This window comes from Lissotriton helveticus, chromosome 2_1 (assembly GCF_964261635.1).
Source record: "Lissotriton helveticus chromosome 2_1, aLisHel1.1, whole genome shotgun sequence".
Classification (NCBI taxonomy): Eukaryota; Metazoa; Chordata; class Amphibia; order Caudata; family Salamandridae; genus Lissotriton; species Lissotriton helveticus.
The window spans coordinates 701,928,212-701,939,636 of record NC_136059.1 but is presented as its reverse complement, the minus strand read 5'-3'; the positions used below and the strand labels follow the sequence as shown (position 1 = coordinate 701,939,636).

Here is an 11,425-nt window from a genome sequence, read left to right as displayed (position 1 = left end):
TGGAGTATACATAACACCAACATATAAATATGGGCGTAAGATTTTGCCTTCAACCAGTGTCAGCTAAAAGGGCCAGTAAACAGAACATACTGCACATTTGGTGGAAGGTTGTTAATCTGCGAAAATGAAGTGGCCTCCCAAAAAAGAACAACGAATGACTTATTCACTAAAGCGAAATGTATTACTCCATGACACACTTTGTTTCTTAAAGAGATAAGTTTTCGTAGCTTACAGAGATGCCTTATATGTGTGTGTGACTGTTTGTTTGAATTCTTCACATTTAAAAATGCGAGCCTAGTAGTAAATTTGATTTAAGACTGATTATGAGTGCAACAAGCTCAAAGGGGGCCCTTCTTCGCACTGACTATATCCACCAGAGCAGTACGTGTGTGCTCATTACCATACAGACTAACATCAAATAAAGCTGAGTCAATGAGAAAATCACTCTACTGCAAATCATTTAATATGCTGCTTATGCTGAACCTACACCACAATATCTGGGGTGGGGGACAATAGAGGGTGAGTGGGCAGAGACAGGCATGTTCACACTTTTTGTGTCCCAGGGAACTTTAGTATTATGGATGGGGTCACAGAGGCTAACTTATTCGGTAATAAAGATTGTGCAGGTACAGATGCGCGATTCCAGGGGGATTTTACTTATTTGTCTGGGGGTGTGAACCCCTGCAAATGAGGTGTCACATTTGCACCATAACCTGCACCATGTTCTAGCTCAGCAGAGAATAAGCCATCAAAGGCCCTATTACAGATGGGTTGCACTTTTCCTATTTGCACCATGGCGCACCTTAAAGCAGGTGCGCCAGGTGCAAACAGGGAAAGTGTGTCCAATTAGGAAGAATGCACTGCCCTCAGGGCAGCCGCGAACTTGCAGTGAAGCACATTTAGGAGAAATACATAGCAGGTGTTTAAAAGCTGCTCTGTGTTTCTCTGTGCAGGCAGTCCCCACCTGTAATTTTAAAAGGAATTTGCGCAGTCGCGGCTGCTGTCTAGAAGCAGCAGTGGGGTGGGTGGGTGGGGGCAAGGAGTCGTTGGGGATCGGGTAAAACAACAAATCACTTACCCCTCGGCCAGCCGCGGCAGTCTGCCGCCGCCTCTACTGTGTCCCGTTCCGCCCACTTCCTGGCTTCTTGTGAAGAAGCAGAAAGTACCAGGGCTACCATGCTCACCGCAGCCAACTACAACGTTGCAACGCAGCGTTGTGATTGGTCTGAGTGCAGTGACACAACCCTCAACCAGGGGCTGGAGAGGTGGGCATGTTCTCCATACAGGCTGGAATGCAACCTGCATAGAGAGCAGGGGCATGTGCATGACTGTTTTGGGCAGCCCCAGAGGGCCTTACCTAACAGTCATTGTGCACAGGAGTGTTCTACAAGTCCTCCCCTGCTCTGCCGCCCGCCCCCTCATGCACACTGCCACAGCAGGAGGACAAAATAAAATTATAATAACAATACATTGTTATCATTTTATTTTTTCCTTTCTTTTGTTGCTTCCTGGCAGTGGGGCGATGCTCCTTCGCCTTAGCAGAGAATGGATTAGCGATCCCCTTCTGATGGGGCAGTGAGTGACTGCACCCACCTGCACAGACGTTGTCTGGGTGGGTCCATGGGACCCCTTTCATCGAGTGAGAGGGCTGCCCTAAGGGGGTGCACTGGCAGTGCACCACCTAAGGGCATGTTTGCTTCTATGCCCATTTTGGTAATATGGCACAGGCGCAGAAACAACGTGATTCCCTCATTTTCATGGGGTCACACCATCACGCAAATGAGGAAACACCCCCCTCATGAGAGTACTAGTGCTACATGTGTGCCAGCGCTATGAAGGGGCCACACAAACATCTGCGGCTCCCTTCTGTTATACCAAAGTGACTAGGGGGTACACAAAGAAGATGTAAACAACCGTTGTTCCTCGGGGGTACTTTAGTAATACAGCCTCAGGAGGCTCACTGATTGTGCTCCACATATGAGGAGGTGCACAGCCTCCATCACAGGCTTGAATTCACTGGAGACAGCACATGTTTTACAAATTACTGTCCCTGTCTGCGTCAGGAACACTCACTTGAGGGTAAGTAGCACACAGACAGTGCACCACTTTTTCTATATTTTCTTTCACATCAATGTATTGCAAAGCTGGATAGTTTAATATAAGAACAAGTGTTTAATTCAACATACAAAATTCTCAAGTTCAGACTTCGAGCAATATTTTATTTGCAGTCTTCTTTGACTTTTAGAACACTGAGAGACAGGTTGGCTTGAGGTAAGGGGGTTAGAGGGTTTGCGTAAATGTTTTAAATAGTCAAAACATTTCACTTTGGGATTATATTTGAAAGGAGATGAAAACATTTGACTTTCAGGCATTAACGGGTATTTGTTAAATAATGCAGAATATCTTTTATGTAGGATCCAGATAGCAGCTATGACTTCAATGATAATGATCATGATCCATTTCCCAGATATGATGCTTCGAATGAGAACAAGTGAGTTTCTATTCAGAATATTGATCAAGTTTTGATTGTTAAGTCATGTAACATGCTATGTTTATGTTATATTTCACTGGTGCCTTACCATGTTCTACAAACCTCACTTTGCATGACATAGTTGAAAGGTGCCTTGAAGTGCTGATGTGTTATTTTTTGCAGCTGTTCAATGTTTGTTTTTAGCATTATCATCATAATTATCTCATCCACACTGCCTCTTAGTATGACTCTATGGTGGCATAAGTATTTGTCAATTAATACCACATAGTAAAATGTATTTTCACAGATGGTTATTTCGATGGAGACTGATATATTAACGTGCTGCATTGAAGGGCCTGCATGGAGATAATAGCTATCATTCTTACTGATTTGTGTCTGCCCAAATTATAGTTTCTATCATTGGATTTGTAGCATCTGATGTGTGGTGTCGGGTCAATGTCCTTCGGGCTGACTGTGAATCTAGTTGGATCAGGCTAAGAATGACCCAGCGCAGAACAATGCCATGTGTACGCTATAATGTGTTCACTATAATGTGAAATGTTCTTGCTGAGACTCTTCCCTACAGATTCCAGAAATAGATCACCAACATGTGATCTACATTCAGTGGCCTTAAATGGACCCTAACAGTCCTGGTAGGGTTCAAGGTAGAATTTATATTTTGAGATATTTAGAAGTAAAAAGATACATTCCTGTTATCCAATTATTTCTCAATGTAGTTGTCAGGCCATAACATTTGATAAGTACACTTGTATGTACAGAATCAGTGATTTAACAAGTTTTTAAAAATCATTTACTTTTACAAAGAGTTCCATTTATTTGGGGGTCACCAGACACTCATAACAGCTTGGGGAGTTGGCCTAATGGCTCGGGCGGTCGACCTCAAATCTGGGGAACTGGGTTCGAGTCTCAGCAACGACACTGAACATCCTGTGATTCTGGGCAAATCACTTAATCTCCCCGTGCCTAACAACAAAATGAATGTGTCCTCATGTAATGCAACAGGTGCTATGTAAAACGCTCTGATTCCCAATACCTTTGGGTCAAGTTCCCGCTATATAAAACTGCGTAAAATAAAAATATAAAATAAAAAATATAGTTATTTACCAACATACCATCTTGCTCATAAACTCAAGGTCTTTCCCAGACCCTGGTTACTAAGGGCCTGATTTAGATTTTGGCAGAGGAGAATATTCGATCACGGACATGACGGATATCCCGTCCTCCGTATTACGATCCTATTATATCTTATGGAGATCGTAATACGGCAGATGGGATATCCATCACATTTGTAATACAGAATTCTATCAGCCAAAATCTACATATGGCCCTAAATCATTTTACATTGACTTTCATAAAACATATAATTCACCATTAATGTAACTAGTGTTCAAATTAAAGTATGTATTATATCATTAAACTAATGTATCACCAATTTCTTAGCAGAAAGCAGACCACATTTTCTTTTGATCACCTCCATCAGTGTGCCTACTTTTAAGTCCTGTGTTCTTTCCACAACCTCCTCTCAAATTCATCCAAATCTACAACTAGGAGAATAGCCTGAAAAAAATGCCCTAAGTGCCATGATTTTTTCAGTGCAAGATGTTATTTGTGATACTGCGTTGGGACACTAGCACTAATACATTTCTTCACACAAAGGATGCTAATTTAATTGATCATTAGGGAGTACCTAAACAAATGAGAGCTCTGTACCTTCTATGGCTCTTCTCTACCATTGTGCCACAACATGTGACAATTAATGTTTCTAAAAGCTCCCCTAACCAGTCACATAGCCATGGCATTCAGGGCACCAAGGAATCCCAACACTATGTTATGGTATTGTCATTTATGTAGCGCCAAATCACCAATGGTCTCTAAGCGCTTGTGAGAAATGTAAAACCCTACCAGAGCTACACGGCCCAAACCTCGGTCAATCTAAGTGAAGCTTAACCAAAAGCCTGAATAAACAAAAGAGTCTTTAGTTTCCTCCTGAAGGGGAGAAGGGAAACTTCCCTACGCAAGCTTTCTGGTAGCTTCTTCCAAAGCTCAGGAAGCATAACGGAAAACACTCGACCCCCCCTCCCCCCCAAGGTGGCTTTATCAAACCAAGGGCAGGCCAACAGACTTGCCTCGGATGAAAAGAGGCATCGCCCTGGCACATAACTCTTCAGCCATTCCTTAATGCAGTCAGGTGCCGTTCTGTACAGGGCTTTATGTGCAATACACAGGCCCTTGAACCTGGCCCACTGCTTGATTGGAAGACAGTGAAGTTGTTGCAGCAGTGGTGTAACATGTGCTCTCCTAGGGAGTTTGAAGATGAATCTCTCCGCATCGTTCATAACCACCTAGAGCTTTCCTGATAGTTTATCAGATAGCCCAATACAAAGCACGTTACTGTAGTCCAGTCGTGACACAATTAGTGCTGACACTACGGTACGCATAGTGGAAAAGGACAGAAGGGGTAAAAGTTTCCAGAGTTGCCTCATAAGGCCCACACAATTCCCCACCACAGCGGTCACCTGACTGTTCAGTGTTAGCTTGTCATTCAACCTGACGCCCAAGCTCTTCACAACAGGTATTGGTAACAGAGTAGTACCTAGCTCTTGTGGCCAGAAGGAGTTGGACCAGGGTTTGCCTCCTGTGGTAATAGCTAATACCACTATCATATCCAGATTTACCTTCAGTGAATTGGTGGTCATCCAGTTCATAGAGAACTGGTTGATATTCGGTACATTCGACTGTGCCTGTGTAGAGCTGTCGATACATAAGATTAGTTGTGTATCGTCGGTGTAGTAGAACACCAGACATTCTAATTTTGCCAGCACTTCCAGGAGTGGCTGCAAATAGATGTTGAGAAGCTGGGCGGACAACGCTAAGCCCTGCGGGACCCCACATAGCAAAGCTCCTTTCCTGGACACACAATCCCCTAATTGGACCGTTTGTGACCGATCCTTTAGAAAGGAGGCAATCCACTGGTATACAACTGCAGTAATTTCCAGCACCTGAACACGGGTCAGCAACTGAGCATGGTTCACCGAGTTAAACACAGCTGAAAGATCAAAAAGAATCAATTCCAACAGCTTATCCAGCACTGAGAGCATCACCAGCTCTGTACTGTTGTGGGACCTGAAGCCCGCTTGCTGCACATGGAGCAGCTGATGTTTCTCCAGAAAGGAGGAGAGTATTCTAAGTACATGTTGCTCCACTACCTTAGCCAGAAAGGGAAGTCTGAATATGAGGCAGTAGTTCTTCAAGTTATTAACATCTGCCCTCAGCAGCGGAGTCACCATGGCTTCCTTAAAATTGAGAGGAACCTCCCCCTTTACCAGGACAGATTTAGTAAGGACAACAATATCTCTGGCCCCATCACAGGAAAGATCCTTTTTAAATACCCTGGGAGGGCAGGGGTCCTCTGGAGAGCCTTATTTCACTTCAGCCATAATGTGCGCTAGGTAGTCTCGGTCTAATGTTGGAAAGAAACAGGTAACCTCCCAGGAAATCCAATGGATCCACCACTGAAAAAGGGCATAAGCTTATGCAAGTGTTACCTATTTCTATAAGGATATCATTGATTTTTGCCAGGTAAAGGTCCTGTATCCTATTGCAATCAGCCCTCTGTTCCTTCGTTTAACTCAATTCCCTCAGCACCTTGAATGTCTCTTTCTGAGTGTCCTTGGCCTCCTTGATCTGCCGCTCATAGTACTCAGATTTCTTTGCGATAATTGAGATTTTGTGGAGGGCTAGCTTTGCTTCATATTTCTCCCGAGCCATCAGGTTGTATGATTTCCGACATTGCCTTTCACACTGGCGTAGGGCCTGTTTTGTCCCTCTTAGTTCCACTGTATACCAAGGGGCACCCTTCACTCTATCCCTTACCCTTTCCCTCTGTGCCGGGTCCACTTTATCAATAGCATTCCTCAAACTGCCTGCAAGCTTCTCGTACTCCAGATCCGGGTCCCCCGACTGTCTCCCTGGGTGCGTTCTCTCCCCCAGTGCCTCTCTCAAATCAGCTTCCTCTATTTTGTGCCAACTCCGTACCGTCCTCCATACTGGGAGTGCATATTTCGGTGGACTGGGCACAGGAATCCCAAAGCTGATCAGAAGGTGATCTGACCAGCTGCACGGTCTGTACTTGTATACTTGAACATCGGACACTGAAGTGCCGATAAGGTCTAGAGTATGGCCCTTCTCGTGGGTGGGGATCTCCACAATTTGTTTCAGCCCTAGCTTGGTCATTGCCTCTTCTAACCTGCTGGTCACTGGCTCTCTAGGAGCCTTTTCCCACTAGAGAATGCTCACAAGGCACAGTTGTCAACTATCCTGAATTTACTACGTTCATCTCCCAGTCTGTGATTTAACATTTAAATAAAAGAGCAAAGTGCTGCTTGACTTCAGCCTGACATGACACCCTCCTTGTATGATTACATGTTCTTGAATATGTAAATGCAGCATAAAAAATCAATAAACATAGCAAGGTGAGAAGTTTATGGGATCATTCCAAGAATGAGACCTCTTTCAACAGTAGGATTGTCTACTACACGTTCACAATACAAGATTTTCAGATAGATTTGAGGAAGTATATTAACAGTCATGGTCCACTTCATACGACGAATCAAAAAGGCACTTGCTAAAACATTTCCAGGTTGACTGATAAGGACTAGTAGATTGTATTTACCAGGTTCATTTTAGGACTATTTCTACATATGGTAATTAAGACCTGTTCACTGATATGTAACCCCAAATCACATGTATGGGTAAGGCTTTCAAACAATTACAGCTGCATATCATGTCCGGTAAATATTCTGAGCCATTCAGACATGAGGTAGCAGTGCTTAATTTGAGCCAATGGTGTCTGGTGCTCGGCACTTAGTTGTCAACGCTGTCGCTTGTGACTGTTTGCCAAAAGCTGGTGCTGCCTGGCTAATTTAGAGATAAACACAACAACAGTTTGTTATTAATTTAATATACATTAAAAATGACTATTACCCCCGCGCCCAAGCCATTCTTGGCTTTGGGGGCCTAAAATAGTCCGAACTGTCTCACTTATAGAAGTGTGATGGTTAGTAGCTGTGTTGTTACAATCATTGCTAGGAAGGCAGAGGCAATATGTGGTACAAGCTGCAGAGTGCTACTGAAGAGAGCCCTGGCACTTATTATTTTTACTAATTAAGCTATGCGAGATAGTAGAAAGTTCCAAAGTGTCAACATTAGAAGCCATTTTATACCCTCTGGCTAAAACTGGCTCCAACAGGTTGAACCCATGAAATTCATGTATTCTAACTTTGCAGTAAAGGGGTTGGACATAATTTAGCAAGATATATGCACTAATAGTAGGCTCTGCGGCAGTGCCCCTACCTACTGCTCTATTTGCTTCAAGCTTCCAAAATACAATTGAATCCATTGCGTGAGTTATATAAACATATGCACCAAGTATTTCTGTAATACAGGAAATTTCTTGTTTTGGTTCAGTTTAAAAATGTCTTCTTCGGCTACTTATGCTGCTTTTAATAGAACAATTAGATTGTTTATGGATTTTTCTTAGGGATGGACATATAGCTGAGCATGTCATCCTTGCTCTTACAATATATCCATCTAGAGAATTCACTTGGCAGATGTTTTTTGTTTCACTTGGCAGAAAAAAATTATTTCTTGGATTTTCTTATGTGTTCTATAATTGGCCTGTCATGCCAGACATGATCAGCACAAAGCTGTCCACTGGAATTGAGCTGAATCAAACTTAATCAAAGGTCTCTGATCTCCTGGGAGCCTAATAGGAAGCTAAGTCCACAAGTGCATTCTAGGTTCTTGACATCAACATTCATTGTAGATGGGGAGGTTGGGTTTGACATAAAGTCAATGACACAATTACTCGAAACATTGATGGCGTTTGAGAAATATCGAAGTAAATTGTCACTCTCCATCCATCAAAGTAGAGAGTAATGCTTAAACTCTCAGAAATGTTTCCTTACTAAAATTAAAAACATTAAAACATTGGAAATCATTTATAACCTAACCATTGGGATCTCAGATTTTCATATTGTGTTTTATAAATTATTTCTAGCACCCTTTCACCCAACATTGGTTCCTTGAAAGCCATCTTTAAATTGTCTGCTTCTTTTACTTACAAATAAACAAGAGCAACACCAGCACTCTATAGACGTCAGTCCCTGTTTATGATGAGGTAATTCTCTGAGAATATGTTACACATTAATCATTGTCTTATCGCCCTCCAAAAGCTTACCACATGACCCCAGTTCCACAGAAATATGGCTAAAGGAAAAAATGAAAATACTACCCAGTTCCATTCCATCATTCTCAGTACCAGCTGCTTAGAGGCAAGGATAATCCCAGCTATTCTTCCAACCAGGGTCAGATTGGTAAGGCGGGCATTTGGGCAATGGGTCAGTGCCCAAGATCCAGCTGTAGGCTGCTTTTTTGTCCAGCGTGGTAGCTGATATGGGCTGTGTCTGTGCAGTTCACATGCTGCTACCGGCCCAGTGGGGGGATGAGCGGCCCTTCCGGAGGCAGATGAGCCTCTATTACCTCCCGTTTACCAAAGGGGCAGAGGCGTTATTCCCAGTCTCTCGCTGGGCCAGCCCATTAATGTTTGCAAATTAAGCAGGTGCAGGGGGCCTTACTTATATTCAGGTGTGGTTCACCATTGTGAACTAATCCGTGCACAAAGAGACCTGGAAATATGTGAATTTATTTTGTTCTTAGAGAAGTTAAGAAACCATGCCTCTTTTATTGAACCCCCCCCCCTTCTTCTTCTTTTCATAACACTTAAAACACTGAGGCAGTGTTTTTTTAGAAAAGACACCATCCGCAAATGCGAGCTACTTTTTTTAGGGTGCCGGGCACATTTTTTATCCCAATCCAGCCCTACTTCCAGCATTTAGCTTCAGGCCTCCAAAATACAGCACGCATTCTCGGAGCACAGGCACAGTTTGCATCCGGATCAGAGAGCAGAACTTTTCCCCAGCACATATTTTGGAAGTTAAAACTTTGTTGAACGTATGCAGTGAAAGGAGCATGCTCGCAAGAGGGGTTAAATGCAGAATCGCCAACACCAGGCGTTTCTGTGTTGGACTGGCAGCTCACACGAATATTTTTCTTTAAACTTGATGGTCATTTATCACTGCCAAATAAATATATTTTTTTTTAACACCAATGGCTTCTTTGTGATTGTGAGAAACCTAGGCACTGTAAAGCAAAAGCATCAGTTAAGTATTTTTTTGTTTTGCACATGTTATCTAACGTGAGGTGCAGGATTTCAGTCTCATTTTAATTTAAAATGTGTTATTGTGGATGATGGAGTGGTAACAAGCTGATGGTGTTCATTGATTTTTAGTGTAGATTGTTTTCTTCTCAGGGTTCTAAATGAATGGATTTTGTGTGGGTTGCGCCAATGTTCTAGGGGCAAAGGACAACTCGGCGTGACAGAAATGAGAGATTGTATGAATGTATCCATCTCCTTTTGTATGGTTAGCAGAGACTGCAGGGACAAAGTTATTTACTTTTACTTTAACATTGATTAGTCCTTCTTGTCATACATCACACAGCTCTTATTTCTTTGACCTAAGCGATCTCTGGTGTGGATTACATCTTGCTTCTACGGATCCAAAGATCTGTGGGAAAGTTGCTGTTCTTTAATATTAGCATCTGTCAGTGGCAGGCAGATGATTATTGAACTGAGGTTTGCTGTGTGGGGTTCCTCACAGATCGTTTTACCTTTTCTCTGTTGCTTCCATTCCCTCAATAAATCCTTTACTGTCCTTCTCTGTTTTCATTTCTTATCTTTTATTATGTCGTTCTTTATTCCTGTACATTTATGTTTATATAATTTCTATCTATTTCATTTTTTTTTTAATACTTGTGGGTTGGATAGTTTCACCTGTCATTTACAGCACTGAGAGATATCAAATCAGAACTGCCTTTCTTACTTTCTCTTTTACTTGCTTTCCCCTAGTCTGTCTCTTCCTTTCCCCCATATCCTGGGACACACTTTCTATATCTATCACTCGCTTCACTTTTCACTGTCTTCTTTCATTTTTTTCCAGCTCTATAATTCCCTATTTTCTTCTATAACTGCGTATCCCCTTTCTCTACATCTGCCTCCTTGCACTATCGTGCGTCAGCATTTAATTTATTTTTTACAGCTGAGTGGTTTTTATTTGTAATAAAAAAAATAACAGAAAAAACCATCAGTGAGCCAAAACGGTAACAAAACATACGATGATTGATTTGTTGATTTACAATATGTGATCAATTAGAAGTGAATAATTGTGTTTAATGGTTTTAATAGTTGGGGGAATCAGATTTGGCATTAGCCTTCTTTGTCTTCTGAGCAGCAAAGAATATTGTGAAAGCTCTAACAGAGACTTGAAAGGCATCCAAATTATTAATAATTTATGAGTTGGGAGGTTCACTAAACTAAAAATATTCTTTGACAAATACATTAAACTCAGTAATGAAGTTATTATCAGATAACACATTAATATTAAATCTCCTCATACCGGATTTCAGATCAATATCATAAACACCCAAAGATCTTATAGAGGGAGCATGGTCAGAAAGGAAAATGTAGACTATTTAAGCAGAATGTAACAGCTCAATAAAGATTTAGAGGCTTATCACGATGTCGGTGGGAGACATCGTCTTCTGCTCTGGACCAACCGTCCTCCGGTCAGAAGTTCCGACCACCTGATTACAATCGCATACTAACTTTTGCCTATGGGAGATTGTGTCAGAGCCATAAATCAGCTGTAATACAGGCTCCTATAAAGAAATGGGTGTGGGTAAAACCCTGCACCCTGTGACAAGCACCCCGCGGTCCTGCCACACATTGCACGGTTTTACAGGTGGGTGCCTTAGGTACCCCCTCGACCATCAACCATAGACCATGGAGGCAAAGGGGCCCAGCTAGGGGACCCCAAA

The 11,425-nt window shown here is 42.4% G+C and overlaps 1 protein-coding gene across 1 annotated transcript in view; it reads left to right on the top strand.

The window, feature by feature from the left end:
- The window catches only part of PCSK1 (proprotein convertase subtilisin/kexin type 1), a 246,062-nt gene that overhangs the window by 110,255 nt on the left and 124,382 nt on the right, over window positions 1-11,425 (top strand). Inside the window, exon 5 of the mRNA XM_078675404.1 lies at window positions 2,415-2,491. Within this exon, the coding sequence (XP_078531530.1) occupies window positions 2,415-2,491 (77 nt within the window). The remainder of the gene's footprint in view (window positions 1-2,414; window positions 2,492-11,425) is intronic.